Below are 21587 nucleotides of genomic sequence, written 5' to 3' on the forward strand. Positions count from 1 at the left end.
GTGTCTTCTCCTGTGTATACAAATGTGGGAAACAAAAGTAAAACAGTATTAGAAATATGCATATCTGTAGCATAAATCTCACAACTCTGTACAAGTAGAATGTATGAATAGATAATTCTAACTCACCCTAGTTGAAGGGAGAAAAAACCTCACCTCACCTGGCAACTGCTCAGGGTGAAAGGAGGCCACGCACTGAAAATAAGCGCATGGATCTGAATTTAATTTCAGAATAAGACTATTACAGTCACAAAAACATTTCATTAGTGATACACATAAGACAAAATGGCAGGCCTAGATTAAGAATGTATAAAGATAAGGAAAGCGTCAAGCTAGAAACCTCCATTAGGCCACCTCGCATGATGGTCAGAGTGGCCGAGTAGCCAAAACGTGAGGAAACCAGGACGCCTTATCCTCAACTCTAAAATAATTACTTCCCAGTAAAAGATTTAACACCTACAGCGCTATTTGCTAAACAGAAAACACCCGCATAATGAGATAGCCAAGCGCCATAGCTCACCTCTCCGTCGTTGCCTCGGATGAAAACCTGAGCCGAGGGGGAGGTGGTGATGCTGAGTTGTAAGCGGGGTTTTATCTGTAAATAGCGGACCTTAGAGGGAACTATCGATGTATGAGTTCTCATTGGCTCGCTGTATATTAATAGTATTGGCCAATGGTTGCCGCCCGAGCCTCAAAGAAGGGCTGCAAAAAGCGGTAAAATGTAGACCAATAGAGAAAGTCATTTCGGCGACGCCGAGTCCGTTAAGATAGCGGACCTTGTAGGAAGCTCATGGACGGAGTATTCTGATTCGTCCACTGTCTATGATTAATATGGGCCAATGGCTGTTTTCTTCGTTCAAAACCTCGGGGCAGAACTCTGCGAGGCAGTATTGCGTGATTGGTTAGGTGTAGACCAATCGAAAAAGAGCCAATTTAACGTGACGGAGTCCGTGGAGGTAGCGAACCTTGTAGGAAACTCATGACGGGAGTGTTGTGATTCGTTCACTATTTTTGATCAATGTAGGCCAATGGCTCGCACACAGCCTCAAAATAAAATAAAACTATGCAAGGCAAGTTAACGTGAGTGGTTCAGTGTGGACCAATCGTAAAAAAACAGTTTGGTACATGGGACACGAAGTTCGTTGGGAAAAGGACCTCGTGGAAACCTCATGAAGGAAATGTACTAATTAGCTACCTCAATTTAAATCGAACTTGTTTTGATAGGTTGTCTGCTTACAAAGAGCGGAGCAAGACAGTCCCGATGTAGATAGATAGATATGCAGAAAAAATCACATATCCATGCAGTCTTCTGAGGCATAAATATGTATAAGTGTTTCAATGTGGTTTTGGTGTGTACAAAGTCAAGTGTGGCCAAACTAGACTATAAAGATTATGTGCAATAGAAGAACAGATATCTGCTTCCTACCGATGCGTAGTCAAGTCTATACTGTTCTAAAAACTGACAGCATATAGAAGCATAAGTGTGGCTCACGTTGAGACAAGGCAGATCACACAGATGTGATCTGTGGGCAAAAGGGTATTCTAGTGAGTATGAAAAGCCGGGCGGTTTTACTGCTTCATTGGCAAAGAACCTTTATCAGCGGTATACCACTATAACCAAACAGTTCGGAGCAACATTATGCCAGGTGTAAACAGACATACAATATTTTTGATAAAAAACAGATATAGACTATAGTCTGTAATGTCAGCTAAGTGATGCATTGTAGTCTATAATGTCAGCTAAGTGATACTAGATGTTGCACTCAGTTTAGACTCACAAATGCATCCACGGGATGTCGTCGTTCAAACCTTCCGTGTCACTACGTAATTTATAGACCCATCTTTGCTCTTTCCTAAGGAGAAAAAGTGGGACGTCTGTGACATGACTGGGTATGTATGGTTGCTCTAAGATTAACCATTTCAAATCATCAGGATTGTGTTTTTTATCCAGAAAGTGCGAAGTGAGCCGGGTCGCCTGCTTGTTGCGTCTAATTGTGCTCTTATGTTCTTGTATGCGCAATTTAATTTTCCTCGTCGTCATTCCTATGTACCTCAAACCACAAGGGCAGGTAATTTGGTAAATGACTTTCTCACTGTTGCAGTTGGTATGGCGTTTGAGTAGCCAAGGTCGAGTGGTGCCAATATCGACTGCAAGAGTCTTGCTTGTTTGTGCACACACTGAGCAGTTACCGCAGGGATGATGTCCTTGCACTGGAGGGAGGTTCCACAAGTTAGAAGTGGGTTCTTCGACTCCTTGTCGAGGTCTCGTGTGGACCAGTGCGTCTTTCAAATTAGTGCCTCTTTTGAATGAGAACAATGGCAGAGGAATGTGTTCACCTGAGCTGTTCAAGATTCGCCATTTCTGTCTAATGATTTTCTGGATCTTAGACAATGAAGTATTGTATGTGGTCACACAAACCAACCTATCAATAGGTGGTTTTTTAACTGGAGGTTCTAGCAGGGCCTCTCGATGGTTGTTCGCAGCACGTTTCAAGGACTTGCGAACTAGAGTGTTAGGGTAGCGCCGCATTCTCAACTTCGTGGAGAGATCTTTGGCTTTTGAATGGAAATCTGTTAAGTTGGAACAATTCCTCCGAACCCTCAGGAACTGTCCAAAAGGGAGGTTCTCCCTGAGGGAACGGGGATGGTGGCTGTCAAATCTCAGCAATGAGTTGCGTGCCATTGGTTTTCGATATAAGGAACTGGCCAGATGCCCTTCTTGTGGGAAAATTACCAGGTCCAAAAAAGGGAGTTCAGTTCTACTGTACTCCAATGTGAACCTGAGATAGGGGTTCTGACCGTTCAGCCATTCTTGAAAAAGCAAGAGGGATTGTATGTCACCTCGCCAGACAACTAGAATGTCGTCAATGTACCGCTTCCACATCATCAATTGCTGATGATGTGGGTTGGTGTTGTTAAGTACATGATGGGTCTCGAAATGGTGGACGTACAAATTTGCCAGACTGGGCGCAAATTTGCTGCCCATCGATGTCCCTGATATCTGTAGATACAGGGATTCCTCAAAGGCGAAAAAATTCTCAGTCATGGCAATTCTTGCCAGTTCCATTACAAAATGAATAGGGGTCACCGTGTCAACAGAGGAATACTCTAAAAGTGTTCGTACAGTTTCTAGTGTCTCAGTTTGAGGTATACATGTATACAGTGATTCGACATCAAAGCTAGCTAGTATATCCGTGTTGATGTCGAAATGAACCTCAGGTAGTGCACGTAGAACATCTTTTGTATCCTGGAGGTATGTTGGCATAGTTTTTACAATGGGACTAAGAAAGACATCAACAAAAGTTGATAAAGGTTCCAACAAAGATCCAATTCCTGAAATAATTGGACGGCCGGGCGGTGGTCTGGCCGGTTTGTGGATCTTTGGAAGTGTGTAGAAATATGGAGTGATGGGACACTTAGTAACCAAAAAGGTAGCCTCTTGTGGAGTAATCCATCCCTCAGCGCTTGCTTCTTCCACTAGATGTTTGATCTCATTTGTGAGTCTAGCGGTGGGATTCTCAGCAAGAGGGGTGTAGAACTGTGTATTGCCTAGTTGTTTGAGACATTCGGTTCGATACGCATTGGTGTCTTGAATAACTATGGCACCCCCCTTGTCTGCAGGTTTGATCACTATTTTAGTGTCCTTGGAAAGGGTTTCAAGGGCGACTCTGTCTTTTTTTGAAAGGTTTTGGTAGTTGCCGTCTTTTACTGGGAAGTAATTATTTTAGAGTTGAGGATAAGGCGTCCTGGTTTCCTCACGTTTTGGCTACTCGGCCACTCTGACCATCATGCGAGGTGGCCTAATGGAGGTTTCTAGCTTGACGCTTTCCTTATCTTTATACATTCTTAATCTAGGCCTGCCATTTTGTCTTATGTGTATCACTAATGAAATGTTTTTGTGACTGTAATAGTCTTATTCTGAAATTAACTTCAGATCCATGCGCTTATTTTCAGTGCGTGGCCTCCTTTCACCCTGAGCAGTTGCCAGGTGAGGTGAGGTTTTTTCTCCCTTCAACTAGGGTGAGTTCGAATTATCTATTCATACATTCTACTTGTACAGAGTTGTGAGATTTATGCTACAGATATGCATATTTCTAATACTGTTTTACTTTTGTTTCCCACATTTGTATACACAGGAGAAGACACACCATCTTCCTTTTAATAATTGGAGAGTGGTTGTAAATCACGTACTAAATCACATTAAGTAAGTGTTGCAGTAGCAAATCATAGGTCCTGACGAAAGCCGCTTAAGGCTGAAACATGTTGACCAATTAACATATATGGTGGATAGCAATTCCTTGCATGCTATCAGTATACTGCTTTTAACAATACCACATCGATGGTCAGACCTAATAAAGTTTTTTATGTCATCAAAGTAGGTATTTTTAAATCACGAGGATTATTTTCCTTTTCTGTTTTTTCTTTTGAGCACTGCAACTTCTGCCCCTTCCGCTCACATACTGTCATCTGTTGGTTGAATGCTTGATCTTTGGGTCCGATATTAGGCAACCTCAGACTCTCCCTGAGGAGGAGCCTATAGGACACCTTTCTCCAACACTGAACAACCCAGATGACGAGATTCCACTTTTGAGTGGGCTGATGGGTACTTTTTCTAGTTTTTTAGACTCTGTATCTTCTCTTTCTCACTTTCTCTGGCATGACATTGTCATTTGTTGAGATCAACTTTGTGGTCTGAGCATGAATACGGGACACAATTAGGTTCCAGTAGACTTTAAATTATTATCCCACAAACCCCATCATTAACATCAGCAAAACTGCAGCACTTCAAACATGTGATTGTGGCTCTTTTGATGTAATAGAAATATCACTTTTGAAACAACAGCAGGGTGGTTTGTGGAAGAACAGCTACGTACTATTGAGTCCCATATACAACATAGAATCATCCCTAAAAATACATTAGGGAGGGTCTCCTAAAACACTCCTCTCTAGTGAGCTTGCAGTTATTTTTTCTGCTGGTTGTGATCCAGCGGCTTACCAGCAACAGGTACTGCAATGCCATATACTCACCTGGGCTTATAAACACACTCACCCTATTAATAACCGCTGGAGTCTAAGTGTGCTGTTTGCTGAAATTTCAAGATTAGTCACCTCTTATTCCCAAACTAATCTTTCACTGATCAAAAAGTTCTTTCCTATGGTCAATGGACCATTAGTTGAACTAGTTGATGGTAAAATGACATGAATTATTTCTCTTTGCAATGAAATAACCACAGACTAAATCTTTATCTAAATTAATTTCATGTGAACCACTTACAAAGTACAGTACGGTCTCCGTCACTCATAGGAAGGAAGTTTCAATTAATCAATCATCAAACTCATACTTCAGAGAATTGCAATGACATATGCTCAGAAGGGAGAGGATAGAGAGAAAAGCACATCTGGACAGTATAGTTACCAAGTATGGTGTGAAAATCAGCCCCCTGGCCAAGGAGCTGGGAAGGGTCCCCCGGGAAAGATCAGGCGACAAAGGCTTCAAGTCAGGACAGGTTAGATGACCTCTCTAACACCGACGCTTGCATAGCACCTCTCTCTGACACTCACTTCCTCCTCGAGATTCTTCATCAAACTTCTTCTAAGTAAATTATTTCTAAGATAGACGGTTCTGCATTCGATTCTTCTTCACTCTGACAGCATCCCAAGCTCTGCAGTATTCAGCAAATCTCCGTCTTCGACTCACTCGAGCAGCATTCCGGTTTCATGTACGCTAACTAGCTAACGCTACCTCAATTATACCCTACAATATTCATGTACACATTAAGGTTTCAATATCATGAAATTATTAACACTGATTGAACAGGCAAGGGGGGATGATCATCACACCATGCTTATTTTTCAATTTAGTCTTTCAGTCCATTGTTAAAAGATCCCACCCATTATTTTATGTTCATAAAACTTTATTCCCATCCATATTCACATCTTATTAGAAACAAAATTATAAACTTCATGCGTTCCCATTCATTTCAGAGGTCTTCAAACTGGTTCCCAGGGTATGTATCCTTTGCGACCTTGGACTGTGTTCAAGAGTCACATCACTTCTTCCGGCTCATTTGCACCACGCATGTGCTGAGATCAGGTGGGTTATAGACTCTGGATTCGTACGAGATGTCCAAATGTATACTAATGAGAAAGTCCGAAAGACAAATATTAATTTAAAAATAAAATGGTTTCACTGTATACCACCTATCTCTACTCTAATCCCATTCATTTATTAATGCTCTCCGCGCATTAGCATTAGTAAAATAGCTCATGTTATTTTTAACAAAGCAGATGCTCAGCATGTGAGCTTTCAAACAGCCATATTAATAGCTTTTGCGCAGGCGCAAGAAATTTCCTCCAAGCGAGAGCTACATAGATGCAGTTGACGCATGCATAATAAAGATTTCCCGTTAGGGGCCATTTTAGCATTTCGCTCTACTTACTTATTAGGAAAAACACGTAGGCAAGCTTCTCTATCTTATATGTCAAATGTGGTGCGTACTAATTTACACAATACACAATTAATACAAGGTTAGAAGTTAAATGAGAGGATTGCTTCCAAGCAAGTCTCTTTTCTACGAGTCCTTGCTCCATCAGGTGCATCACAGCATTTGAAGCTATAAGCCATGAGCCATGAGAAGCTCCTCAGATGCCTGATAGATAGAGGCTGCTGCCATGTTGCAGGAAGTGACCTTGGTAAGTGACCTCCTTCCTTTCCAATCAATCAAACCTGGTCAGGCTACTCTTTTCTCCCATCACATTCTGCAGACTATTGTGTGCCTCAGAGTATGACCATTTTCATAGAGATCTACATAACACCCCAAATGCACTCTGCTGGCACTATGCAAATTGTATATTTTGGTCACCTTGGTCACTGCTCCTATTTTCTAGCAACACATCTAATATCATTGGCCAAGAATCCCAATAACCCCAGAAAATTCTAGACCACTGCCAATAGCTGGTAATCTTTCAGCATGATGCAATACAATGCCTGAATACCACACCACACTTCTTCCCTGCCCTCTTCCCTTCCCTTTTCCTGTCTAAACTGTCTTTCACCCTGTAACAAAATGCCCCTTTTTGCCTGGCCAGCCCCATTTTATGATGAATTGTATTGCTTGTTTTTAGACTGTGCACACTGGGGCACTGCTGTCCAGACCAAGTGTATGTGCTCTGAGGCATATTTAACTATCCATTTGTGCCATACATAGTGCATGGTGTAGAAAGTACACACTTAGAATGGCAAGATAAATGTCACTTGTGGACTTAAGCATTTATAGTGCCCTCCACTAGTGTGGCATAGAAAACCTGCCTTCAAGCTTACTTATGTATCCTGGCGGTTACAATTTAAACTTGTAGTCCAACCCATCAAAATAACTGTTTTCACAAGGGAAAACTTTCCATTCAGATATTAATAAGTTGCTCCTAAGTCAGCACTCTAACTCACAGGGTAAGGTGACTAGTATTTGAACGTAGATCATGTACAAAATTGGATGTTGGCATGTCCCTACAGTGAAAAGACCACAAAAGCTATTTGCACTGTTGAAGGCTTTAGCTGCCCTTTGAGGAAATCAAGATTTTAGACCAAGATATTCTTTTTCTGACTCTTGTTTGGGACAATCTAGGGAAATGGTTCAACCACTATTGTCAGCGTCAAAGCCACTCCTCTGGTTACGCGTGATGCCAAAAAGGGTCCACCTCCAGACTCCCCCAACTCTGGTTAATATGGACACAGAGTAGTAAGGTAGTCAGGCGAGGGAAAAAATATATGAGGGAACCACCCTCGGAAATTGGGAGACCTGAAACAAAAGAAGATAGTTTTAATACAGTTTCTATAATTCTAACTACACTCATAAATTCTCACTAGAGTTTGATAGTACCTGTCCACTGGCCGAGGGATACTGTGTCTGTACATACAACATATATGTCTTCCGCTTTTAACTTCAAAGCCTTCCTACAATGACAAATCACAGCATTACATGAAATTCTCAACATGCATACTCTCACTAATAACTGGGAAAAAGAAGTAGAAACGTACATACCCTGCATACATTCATCCACAAGGAAACAAACAAAATTCCAAAGAAAAAGGTCTCCTTTCCTTTAACATCCAAGGATGGTAACCAAAATCCAAACAGAGAATGCGACACTGGCGTCGTGAAGATTCTTCAACCAAAATGAGTAGGTAACACAAAATAATAAACTCAGGGTCCAAAGTATGTATTCATAATCCTTGGTGAATGGAAAATCACCATAAGTACATAGGCGCTCCTAAAGGCGCTAGGAACACTTGAGAACAGTTCAGAAGAATATCACCCGATATTTCTCAGTCCATAGCTCTTCACCATTAAGATAAATAACACCAAGTCAAAGGTGGTAGAGCAAGCGCTGCAAAACGCGCAAAAGAAATAAGTCACAAGAAAACAAAGAAACCAGCTCGAGACGCGTTAAAGTTGACACGGCCCCGAGCAGGAAAATGTACTTCGCAAAGCGCTTCCTTCAGCGCGTCTACAGCCCAGACGATCCGAGGGGAAATTTGGAGTCCGAGAGCAAGGAACACAAACAAACTTCCTCCGATGAAGAACGAACAGCTCCGTTACCGAAAGAAGAGTCAGGCAAGGAGACGCGATGAGGCAGAGAGCAGGGAACCTCCGGATAATTGACACAGCCCGCTGATAACACCAGAAGAGAGACTCCACGCAAGGCGCGTGAGCCTCGAGGTTAGGAACACAGAGACAATGTCAGGATTACGCGCACCTCTCCCTGGATTGGCTGGCTTATATCACCTATGCTCCTCCCCATTCCAGGAATTCTGGGAGATGTAGTCCCCAGTGTAAACCTAACACCAGGAAGGTGCTCTGTTACTGTTGAGCCGATTCAGCGCCTGACAACTTTTTATTAAAATTCCTGTTCAATGGTGAAGTTAGATTTGATTAAATAACTTGGGAATATAACTTTTAGTAAGTTACATTTTCTCTGCCTTAAGCTCCTAGAGGCTAATTTGCACTAGCCTGCCAGCAACTGCCAGTGCTTGACCTTAATGAGGTGTGAAAATTGCTCCCACAGCAGAACAGTGACTTAGGTCTGTTGGCAGGATGGGCTGTAGGTGAGATAGATGACACACGTCCGTCCAGAGAGAATAGCTAAGAGGGTTCAGGACTTTAACTTAGTTCAAAGGGGCACAATTAAGTGTAAAGGGAGAGGAAAGGTAGGTCTTTGTTCTTTAGGGTCTTTAAAGCCTGTTGGGCAACAGCCCAATGGGAGGGAGGGAGAGTTGGTTCTAGAACCACCAGTTTGGTGTAGCTGAGGAGGAGGGAACTGCTCATTTCTCTAAACACACCCATGGCTGCCCAACAGTGTTTCATCAGGGGAAGAAGCATGTTCCACTCCTAGACTGCCAGCAAATTTCCCAGCTCCCCTGCAACTTCCTCAGAAAGCCCCAGTAATGTACCATATCCACCATCCTTTTTGCTGTTGTCAAAAAACTAGAATAATAATTAGTAATGCATCCCCTATTTTGAACATGAGTGCATTGAGACGACTCACTGCACATACATGTTGACTCAATCGAAAAGTGAACATGACATTGACTTGAGATAAAAGTAGAACTTTACCTTGGGAAGAGCCTTTGCTTGGTTTGGTGTAAATCAGTTCAGTCATTTTGTTTTTCTTTTTTTATTTATATAGTGTTGAAAGAATGTTTGGGGTTGACTTGAAAATGTTAAAAAGTTAAAGCTATCTGGACCATTAGTCCACTGATGTCACACACCCGGATCACCATTGGTCCTGCTCCAGCAGGAACAATACAGCTCGATCCACCTGGTCAGGTCCCCTTTGAACAGGAACACATGCAACTTCTCTCTTGTTTCACCTAAATTAGACCTCATCAGTAAAGTGCTGTTTATATAGGAACCTGGCACACCATTGTGGTGGCTTCCTAATGCAGCTTCCTTATATCATCTTTATGATTTGTCACTCTTAGTTGGTTGGTTGACATGGCTGGGTTTTAAGAATGACCTCAATTGTGTTAGACATTAATGTTATTGTAATACAAATCTGAGAGATATTACACACTGATTGTGTCTTTGTTTGCCAAGTTAGCTAGGCCTTACTGTGGATGCTGGATTGAATTCGAACTTTGCATTGTGGTAATAAATGTGTTAATGTATGGTTAGTACTACACTCGTTCCAAATACAAAGTTTCTTGAATTTACATCTATTTTCACTGGCATGTTATATTATATATATTATTATCAAATATGTGAAGTTGTAGGGTTGTGTTCTCTGGCCTTGCTGTCTATGTGCAAAGAAAGGTACTAGAAATATGGGTTAAGGTTCCTATCTGCCTTGCAGCCTGCCTTTCAACACCCTCCTGCATAAGACAAATAACACGAATTCCAAAGGAACCAGCATTATGGACTACAGGAACTCACTCTACACCGGGAATCACCAAGTAACTCACTAGGGGACTAGCAACCATCCAGAACTCAAAATCCAGACTCATCCTCAAGCTCCCACACAGAACTCACATCACACCACCGCTCAGGGAGCTAGCTCCACTGGGTCGTGATACACAAATGCGCTAATTTCAAACTCCTCACACACACACATTGAAGATACTACACAGACCTTACCCCACATACCTGTGAACAGTCTCATCTCCTTTCACCAACCACTCAGACAGATCAGGAGGACGACATTCTCTTACATCGCTCCTAAAGCTTGGAGCGGCCCCCCACTTCACTTCAGAGCCTCCTCCTCTCTTCTTGAATTCAACAAAAAGCTACAGATCTGGCTTTTCAATTAACCAGCCTACCATAGGCAGGGCTAGCCAAACACACCTGCTCAGTCCTAGGATACCCTCACCAGTGATATGCACTTTTCAAAATACGCATAACGTAATGTAACATAACAAAACAGGAGCAGTGAAAGCACTTCTTTCAGACTCAATAAACATCAGAGATTTCTGGCCCTCTTTTTGTTTCCTTTGCTCCTCTGTATACACAACTCCTTACATTTAAGGGCTCCAAAACTTTCCAAATCATTTATGTCATCATTCTATAGCAGCCTGGAAACATGTTTGCTTGGCAGTTCTAACTTATAGATTAATGTTGTGTCTTTTACATAGGCGATAGTGAAGACAGCTTCTCCATGTATCGTGGACCCTCTGCTAGGTGTTTTACAGACCATGCACTTGGAAGTGCAGTATGAAGGTAGGAAGAAACCTACAGCAAGCATTGTGCATAGTTTCCTTTCTTAAATGGGGCTTCGAAAGCATTGATGTAGGAGGAAGGGGACTTACATGCAGCAGGGTAGGCTATATTAGAAATGAGTGATTGACTATAGGAATACATAGTAAGGCATCCACAGATGTATTTTTTACTTTAAAAAGTATACAATAAGACTAATATTTTCAGGAAATGTAATACCTTTGAGGCATCTATTAAAGAAAGTTATAAGAATGGTAATGAAAAATTGCAATACAAAAGATCATGTTAGTGGCTATGCCCATTAGAATTTTAGTGGACCAAATTGATGCAGTGCTGCAATATTGAGATAAGTTGTTCCATCTAAGTAAAGTCACAATGCAAGTTTGCAATCTACTTCTTTACCAGGCCAAGTAGTTTAAGCTACATATGTAACTAATAGCAGAAATTGTGGTTATTATCTCAGAAGAGTACCAGATCTTTTACATATAAATGTTTTCATTTTGCAAAGCATAGGACCTACATTAGATATGAGATAGAACTTTACAGCTTTTAATCAATGCACAGTGTAAATTTTTACTATGTAACATTCACAAGAACGCTATCCTTTTTCAACAGGACTTGACACGTTCCCACTGACCTATGAATTAAGAAATACTGACCCTTTTTAGTGCATATTTGCTCAACAGCAATGTAGCTCTATTTCTGATAGATACATCTGCCGTGTGGATTCCACACCTTGTGAATATCCCCCTTGTGTCAGCAACATTCGGAAATTCTTTTCGTAGCTTCGCGCCGACGTGGACTTGGACGTCATAGAGGCACGGCATCGCTCGCGACTCCGCTGACATCACCGACGACCATAATAGGCCCACGCCGGCGTGATGACATCAGTTCCCTTTTTTCCGCGTCGTCGACGCTAACGGTTTCGGGAAACTCAGTAGCTTTACTGGTGTCTTTGTTTCCATTTTCTGTGTTTCCTGCTTCTTTGTTTCGTGACGATGTCGAAGAAGACCGGTTTCAAGCCCTGCAGGGAGTGCGGGAAAATGATGTCCATCACGGATCCGCACGAGGACTGTATCTGGTGCTTAAGCTCCGATCACGACGTGGATGGATGTACATCTTGTCGTAAGATGAATCCGAAGGCCCTGCGGGAGAGGGAAACCAAACTGCTTGTGGCAAGACTTAAGGCCGACAACGGTAAGAAGACTTAAAGATCCCGCTCGAGGAGGACGAAGTCGAAGTCGAGGTCGAAGTCAAGGTCCCGATCTTGAGAGGGTTCGGCCTCGAAGTCCTCTTCGGACCATGCTTCAAGATCGAGGAAGAAGCACAGGAAGAGGAGGCATGAGTCTCGACGTCACTCGGGTGAGAAGTCGAACTCGAGGTCGAGGTCGCCCAGGAGGGTTCGTTCGAAGGTGGTCCCGCCGCAGGAGACTCCGGATCAGGAAGGTGAGGCTTCGAGGTCGCAGGTACCCTCTCCGGCTCCGGAGTCCAATCCATCTCCGGCGCCGTCTCCGGCTCGAGAGGAGGAAGAAGTAGTCCCTGTGGAGGTTGATGAATCTGCGCATATGGTTGAGCCGGATTCGATCCCACCTCTAGGTCAGCCTGAGGGTGTTCAACCACCTTTTCCAACGCCGGGCCAAGACCCTTCAGCGTTCTTGAACGCTACGTATGGCGTGTTTTCAAGGGCATCGTACCTCTCTGGTGCACCTTCGGGTCCCATGGGTCCTCTGGCATTTAATTTGGGTGTTCCACATTCTTATGCCCCGGCTCCGTCATGCCGTTTATGCCAGCCCCATCGACGCCGTGGCAGTTCCCGGCTCCGCCGAGGTTGTCACCGGCTCGTCCGAAGTCGACGACTCCGATGCCGACGTCGCCTGCTCCAAGTAGACATCAGGAGCATACAACTGGGCCATCGAAGTCGGTACAGACGTCGGTTCCGACTCCGTCAGAGTCGTTTATGGATCCGGTGCCGAGGCGTGTAAAGGAGAGGTCCAGGAGAGAAGCACAACGCCTCTTGAAGGAACAAAGTTATGCCGACTCTCGCCCTGACTTAAAGGAAGGTGAGCTGGGTGAAGATTGTTTTGAAGAGCTTGCTGATGCCAGTGGCCTGGATTTTTCCCCGGAGTGGGAATTGCCATCAGGGCATGATGCGCCTTCAAAGGATGTCCAGCCATATCATGCGGTGATGAGAAAGGCTGCAGGACTTTTAAATTTAACATTGCCAACAGTTGAATTTAAGTCAAACCTTCTAACAGAAGTACTTCACTCACCGAGTTTGGCTGTGGAGCCTTTACTTCCATTTAATGAGGCATTAACTGAGCCCATTATGGAGGTGTGGAAGAAGCCACATTCTGCTCCTGCTGTATCCAAGAGTGTGGCTAGAAGGTATAGGGTAGCTCCTGAGGACCCTGCGTTCTTGACATCTCACCCTTCTCCAGAGAGCCTGGTGATTCAGGCTGCGTGCTCTAAGAAGTCTATAAGTGCATTTCCCCAAGTTCCTGGGGACAAGGAGGCAAAAAAGCAAGATCAGGTGGCCAAGAAAACTTTCTCATCTGCAAGTATGGCCTTGAAGTCTACAAATGCCACTTGTCTCATGGGGAGGTATGTGCACGCACTTATGGACTCAATGTGTGCTTTGGCTCCTAAGATCCCTGAGGAGAACAGGAGTGATTTCGAGTAGGTGTTGTCTGACACCCAAGCAGCGGCACGCCAAGTAATTCAGAGCGGTCTTGACACGGCTGATTCTGTGGTACTGCAGTTGCTACGCGAAGATCGGCTTGGCTAAAGTCCTCGGACTTTTCTGCTGATGTTCAGGCAGCGCTTTTGGATCTGCCTTTTGATGGAGAAGGACTTTTTGGCAAGAAGGCAGATACAGCCCTCGAAAGGTTTAAAGACAGCAGAGCTACTGCCAGGTCTTTGGGTCTCCAAATTAGAGGTGCATTGGCCAGAAAGTTCAGAGGATTTGCACGCTCTTCCTTTCGGAACTTTAGACAAGGTCAGCAGCAGCAACAACAGCAGCAGCAGAACACCTTATACAGGTCATACAGGGGGAAGCAAAGGGTTCGTCTTCGAGGGCGTCAAACCTCTTCCTCCTCCACCTCCTCCAACCCCCCAGCCACAGAAAAGCAGCCCTAGATCCGCCATTCAGGATCATGTGGGTCCAGTGGGGGCCGGCTTACCTACTTTCTATGGGATTGGGAATCAGTTACATCAGATCTTTGGGTTCTCAATCTCGTAGAAAATGGGTATGCCCTTCCCTTTCGGGAATTTCCTCCCAATTACCCTCCTTGCCAAGGTTATTGCACGGAGGAACATCTGTTACTTCTACAGGAGGAAGTACAGACTTTGTTAAGAAAGGGTGCTACTCCCGGTATTTCCTGATCCCCAAGAAGGATGGCAGACTTCGTCCAATCCTGGATCTCAGGATCTTGAATCTCTATCGGAAACAAGAGAAATTCAAGATGCTCACCCTTGCACACGTTCTTCAAGCGCTGCTGGAAGAAGACTGGATGGTGTCGCTCGACTTGCAGGATGCGTATTTCCACATCCCAATCCTGAAGTCGCACAGAAAGTATCTCCGTTTTACGGTGGGATCGCAGCACTATCAGTTTGCGGTCCTTCCTTTTGGAATTACTACTGCGCCTCGAGTCTTCACCAAGGTGATGGCAGTGGTGGCGGCACATCTCAGAAAGTCGGGGATTCCGGTATTCCCCTATTTGGACGACTGGCTGATCAAAGCAGAGTCGTCAGAGAAAGTGCTCCAGCATCTGCAGGAGACAACTCAGTTGTTGTACCGTTTGGGTTTTTCGATAAATGTACCCAAGTCTCACCTGGTAAATGTAAATGTAGTTGAGCTTATATAGCGCACAGCTACCCGCAGTGGGTTTCCCGGCGCTTGCTTAGGGAACCCTTCCTGGTATTCCCCTGTGAGATAGCAGGGTATCCACAAGGTGAAAGTCAGGCATCCCGCCGCGAGGGGCCGTTGTGGAGATTAAGCAAGCTATTGCCCAGAGTCGCAGAGTGTGAACCCGTGAGTCGAGGAGGCACCGGGGTGAGAATTATCGAGTCCGTGGAATTTTTAGCCCAAGACCCCGCCGAGGCGGGGAATTGAACCCTGGTCCAGGACCGATCTCAGCTTCCGGGTCTGCGGCCTCTAACCCCTGAGCCACACTTCTCCGCTGGGGGTGCCCTCCCAGCGCAACCTGTTCATAGATGCGGTACTGGACACTACTGTGTGTCGTGCATTCCCTCCTCCTCAAAGGATTCGCGACATACAGGAAATGATTCCTTTATTTTTCAATGGAGCGGTAGTTCCAGTCCTGAAGGTTCTCCGTCTGCACGGTCTGATGGCTTCATGCATTCTGTTGGTCAACCATGCATGCTGGCACATGAGGGCACTCCAATGGTGCCTCCGCAGGCAGTGGTTTCAACACCAAGGGGATCTCAGGGAGTCAGTGAGGATCTCCAGAGAGGCTCCAGCGGATGTATCTTGGTGGGGCGTGGAAGGCAATCTGTCACAAGGGAAGCCTTTCCATCTGTCTCCATCGGTGGCCACGGTGATAACGGATGCATCCACTCTAGGGTGGGGTGCTCATCTGGGGGATCTGGAGGTCAAGGGTCTTTGGTCTCCAGAGGAAAGGTTGCTTCACATCAACCTTCTAGAATTGCGGGCGATACGTTTGGCGCTGAAGGCCTTCCTCCCTTCCCTTCGCGGTCGGTCAGTGCAAGTCCTGACGGACAACACGACCGCGATGTGGTACATCAACAAGCAGGGAGTAGTAGGGTCGCTGTGTCTCTGCAGAGAGGCTCTGCGGCTCTGGTCTTGGGTTCAGGACCATCAGATTTGTCTGATCGCAAATCATCTGGCCGGGGTTCTGAACATGCGAGCAGACAGTCTGAGTCATCAGTTCTCGGCCGACCACGAGTGGAGGCTCCATCCAGAGGTTGTTCTCGATCTGTTTGCCACTCGCGAGAATGCTCACTGCCTGTCGTACTGAAGTCTCCAGTATCCGATGCAAGGAGCCTTGGGGGACGTGTTTCAGTTGAGTTGGGGAAATCAACTCCTTTACGCGTTTCCTCCCATACCCTTGATTCCTTGCGTTCTGAGGAAGATTCGCCAGGACCTGGCCCAAGTCATATTGGTCGCCCCGGGTTGGCCAAGAAGGGTGTGGTTCACAGATCTTCTCCACCTCTCCTCTCACCCGCCGCTCCTTCTCCCTCTCAGGGCAGACCTCCTCTCACAGATGGAGGGGCAGGTTCTACACCCCCACCTCCAGACATTACACCTTCATGCCTGGAGATTGAACGGGGCAACCTGAATTCCTTTTCTCTCCCGCCTGACGTGTTGGATGTCATCTTGTCAGCCAGGCATGACTCCACTAAGTCCATCTATTCATATAGATGGTCAAAATTTGTCACTTGGTGTGAGGATAAATCTATTGACCCTTTGAGAGCCCATTTGTCTAATCTTCTCCAGTTTGCCCTCTCTCTGGCGCAGCTGGGGCTTGCTGTTGCCACAGTGAAGGGCTATCTTTCAGCACTGTCGGCATTTCTCTGCTTGCCTGACCAGCCGTCTCTTTTTAAATCTCCTGTAGTTTTAAGGTTTTTGAAGGGCCTCACAGATAAGTTCCCTCCTACTCCTTTTATTGTGCCTCAGTGGGACTTAAATCTTGTCTTGACCTTTTTGATGGGTGCTCCCTTTGAGCCTCTTCACAAATGTCCTATGAGGCTTTTGACTCTAAATACAGTTTTCCTCGTTACAATAACCTCAGCAAGGAGGGTAAGTGAGCTTCAAGCTCTTAGTTCCAAGCCCCCTTTCTTGACCATTCATGCTGATCGAATGGTTCTTAGGACCAGGGCTGCTTTTCTGCCTAAGGTGGTGACTCCTTTCCACCTTGGTCAATCCATTACCCTCCCTACCTTTTATCCTCCCCCACACCCTTCCAAGGAGGAGGAGAGATTACACCGTCTGGACCCCAAAAGGGCGGTGTCCTTTTACCTGGACAGATCTAAAGACTGTCGGTTGGATGACCAGCTCTTCATTTTGTTTGCTGGCTGCAAGAGAGGAAGAGCGGTCCATAAAAGAACTTTGTCAAGATGGATCGTCCTCTGTATAAAGATCTGCTACTCTTTGGCCGGTAAGGAACCACCAGAGGGTATAAGGGCTCATTCTACAAGAGCTAAATCTTCAACCTCAGCATTGGCTAGAGGTGTTCCTGTAGAGGACATTTGTAGGGTGGCAACTTGGTCTTCCCTTCACACTTTCGCAAAGCATTACTGCTTGGATTCCGAAGTGAGGAGGGACGGCCACTTTGCTCGCTCTGTCCTCCAGGATTTCCTGGTTTAGAAGAGTGGACACCCTCCTCGGGGAGTGGGGACTGCAGTGGGACTCTATTCACAAGGTGAGGAATCCACACGGCAGATGTATCTATCAGAAGAACAAGTTACTTACCTTCGGTAACGCTTTTTCTGGTAGATACAGTATCTGCCTGTGGATTCCTCACTGACCCACCCGCCTCCCCGTTGTCCGCTCTTCTATACCAGGGAATCTGTGTTGTAAATATTTTATGGACAAGGAAAATGTATTATATTTACTTTACACTGTGTGTTTTACCTTGACTATTGTGTACTGTGTATACTATGTATATATCTACTGTCATGGGTCCGTCCGTGTGCCTCGAAGGCACGGAAAAAAGGGCGGAACTGATGTCATCACGCCGGCGTGGGCCTGTTATGGGCGTGCCTCTCTGACGTCCAAGTCCACGTCGGCGCGAAGCTACAAAAAGAATTTCCTAATGTTGCTGACTCAAGGGGGATATTCACAAGGTGAGGAATCCACAGGCAGATACTGTATCTACCAGAAAAAGCGTTACCGAAGGTAAGTAACTTGTTCTTTTAGCTGCATTATTCAAGCACTTTTCCAGCATATACAAGGATAGTGGCTTTGTTGAGAAATGAAGCACAAAACTGCAGAACACGTCAGGTATGGGAACACTGGGAGAGAAATATTGCGGGAAATGGTATAGTCATAAGCTCAGCTTTTAATATAAAATCTGGTCTTTCGGTGGTCATATCACTGGAAATGCAAGATTTGAAAAAAATATTATTGTGTACGGGTGCTCGTTGAAGACAAGTTTCTATGGCCTGGAATATAGGGAATGCTAAAGTGATTGTGGTATTTTATTGACCTCTGCTAGTAGTTTTATGTCAAGAAAGTTAAATAGAGACAGTTGCCAGAAAAAAATAGAAATAAAGTTCCTAAGCAGAAAGCAATTCTGGTATTTTACTGACCTCCACTGGTCGTTTTTATCAAGACAGTTACATTGAGGTAGTTGAACAGAAATGAAGTCCTTGAGCAAAAGCAGAAGCAGTCAAGTCCTGGGGCTGACCTCCAGAGCCCAGAAAGTACATACAACAGATCTTCCAGACAGCACAAGCACGGTCTAGGCTCGACCTAAAAATACTGGATAGCAAATACCTAAACCTACAACAGAGAACTATGGGGAACAATACTGGATAGCACATACCTAAATCTGCAACGTAGAACAATTGGAAAAAAAGAAGCGAATATCCTTGGGCCACATTCAACAATGCATTCTGTTCAATCCAGTGGGGAGACCACAAATTTCCAGGGCCAGACTCCTAAACCTCAAACAGCAGATTTTAACAAAAAATGGTAAATGTGAAGGAAATCTAAATTGTTCTTGCAATGGTAAATATAACCCTTTGCTCTTTTCTGAGTATTATAAACATCTGTAAAATAGTCAGAGAAGGATGACTGCAATAAAAATTTGTAAAAAATAAGAAATTTATTAGCAGATCAGCATGAACAAACCACAAGGAAACAGATTTTTACCTAAAGGAGGCCTTCTGTCGTTGGTAAGAAAAAAATAGACAAGTAAGGAATTACCTTGCAACCGAAATTAAAAAAAACAATGTAGGATAGAACGAGCAACCAAAGACTAAAAGAGCTTTAATACTCAATGACATGTTGAAATGAGGAATAACTATTTGTAAAGAAGTATTATGAACTCTCAGAAAAATTTATGAATGCAAAAATGAGTGAATAATACCAAATATTGCGCATAATTTTGACATGTAGTAAGGGACCCGATTACCCTAAACCTGTGTGAATCAGCTCCTTGTCTGTAGAAATTGTAACTCCATCTAACTGGGAGGAATCCTTAATGGTTCCTATTTTTAAAATTACCTCATTGAATTATCGTCGTCCAACATGTCCTGCCCAAGCAGCAAAAACTTTGTTTGAGTCATTTTTGGGTCTCAAAAATTGGGTATATTCCCCTCTATACAAACCAACTTTTGTAAACGACAGTGCATTACATGTCCATCTCAACCAGAACCCATGCTTATCTTGCACAGAAGCTCACCATCTTTTGTGGATCTCGGCACACTTGCTGCCTAGACACCATCAGACTGGACACAAAGGGGCTCATTACGATGGCGGGCAGACATCAGTCTGCCCGCCATCGTTGCGGTGCTCGGACCGCCTGCCAGACGTGCGGTGGTCCCACCACACATATTAGACTGTGCCCACCATAGTGGCAGGCACCGCGGTGCTTGCCACTTGGTGCATGGATATGGAGGGGGGGGTACCATGGATACCCCCGCCAGTGCACCCCCACACACTCACATAGAAGGGGCCTGCAATGGGCCCCCGAATCCAGCCTCTGCCTGTCTTTTTGCGGTGGGATGACGGAATGGCGGGATGGCGGAAAGGGATTTCGTAATCCCTACGGTGGTACCTACAAGGCACCGCCGCAATGCTGCCCTGTGTCCTGGTTCCGCAAAGTGGGTGGAAAAGGACCGCCTTGCAAAACCGTGGCAGAACCGCAACACACATTGGGATTCCCACCTCCATCCTAATTTGGCGGTGGGAATTTCCTGTGTGATGGCTGAAGGACCGCCACTGCCTACCTGGCGGTGGCTGTTCTTCCACCATCATAATAAGCCCCAAAGATGTGTCAAAAACAAGATAGCAGGCTTTTTCCATCTAAACATGAAAGATCTGCAACAACATTGCCTTATCCATCAAGAATGACCCAACGCTGCTTCAGTTTAGGAAAGATTTGAAGAAGAGCCTCTTTAAAGAACACAACATTATAATGCAGCAACAAACCAATAACCAGCTACTTCTCTTGCCACTCATTGCCTGTATGCCTTTGATCCTGTATAGTGCTCCACTGCCACTGCTTAGTGCGCACTACACAAACACCACAAACTATCTCCACCTGGTTTGTGTTTATTGATTAGATTTCTGTTGCACATATGAAAGCTAACCCTCCACTTGACTGTGCGTACTTAGATTTAGAACGCACATTTGATACTATTGGCAGATTGTTTCTCTGTTCCAAAAACTCCAAATTAAGCATTCCGGAAGGGATTCTGAGGGAAGTAACTCCGTTAAAAGACCAAATATTTCATTTGCATTGTAATAGGCACAGAGACTTATGAGGAAGGTACCTGTCTTCACAGGAGTAAAATAAGGCTGTATGTTGGTCCCACTTTTACATAATGTGTTTAGTTTGGACCAATTAAAGATATTTCCATAAAATAGGCTAGTCCCACATAATAAAATCGATAGTTTGGGGAACCCAATGTACCCTTGGAGGCTTGGGCAATGATATAAATGGTAAGAGAAGCAAAACTCTTATTCGAGGTAGCAAACAACTGCCTAGTACCATGTACTGGATCTATGGTTGCTGGTGCAGATGAAGTACTGTAATATAGGAAAATTAATTTCCTTTATTTGATTCGTGGACCAAGGACTGCGCCAATATAGATGAATGGCTGCAAGATGCTGTGTTTATATATACAATCTTAATCAGGTAGCGGCGTTACTGCTTCGAACAAAACAGCTTGTTGCATATTACAGTACTTCATCTGCAGCAGCAACCATAGATCCAGTACATGGTACTAGGCAGTTGTTTGCTACCTCAAATAAGAGTTTTGCTTTTCAGCCAATAATTGTTCTCGTCCTGAAGATTGTCTGATGGACTACAGCCGAACAGACCGAAACGTCGACCTCATCTTCTATTCCTAAGAAACTTTGTAATCTTGAAGCAATACATACTCTCATCAAGAGATTTGTTGCATATGACTTAATAGGAATAGTTGCTTAATCATGTACTGTTAGGCCAATTTGATTTTGCTTCTTTACTTGATTCTGTGCTGAATGATTTTATTCTTTTGTACTTCATTTGCAAACAAAATATATAAAGTAAGATATATTTTTCAAACTACTAGGTTCTCCCGTGTTTTTCATGTTAAGATATCTTTTTGCTTGATGTTGTCTAAAGACACTTTGGCGTTTGTTCCGTTTGGACTAACTCCCTGATTTATCTTCGAATAACAAAATATTGTTGT

The 21587-nt window shown here is 44.4% G+C and overlaps 1 protein-coding gene across 6 annotated transcripts in view; it reads left to right on the plus strand.

Moving 5' to 3' along the window:
* The window catches only part of ARMH1 (armadillo like helical domain containing 1), a 649433-nt gene that overhangs the window by 328256 nt on the left and 299590 nt on the right, over positions 1-21587 (plus strand). For all 6 annotated transcript variants that reach the window (XM_078671741.1, XM_078671739.1, XM_078671740.1 and 3 more), the window contains one exon: positions 11123-11207. In XM_078671741.1, coding sequence (XP_078527867.1) covers positions 11123-11207 — 85 coding nt within the window. The remainder of the gene's footprint in view (positions 1-11122; positions 11208-21587) is intronic.

This window comes from Lissotriton helveticus, chromosome 1_2 (genome assembly GCF_964261635.1).
Source record: "Lissotriton helveticus chromosome 1_2, aLisHel1.1, whole genome shotgun sequence".
Lineage (NCBI taxonomy): Eukaryota > Metazoa > Chordata > Amphibia > Caudata > Salamandridae > Lissotriton > Lissotriton helveticus.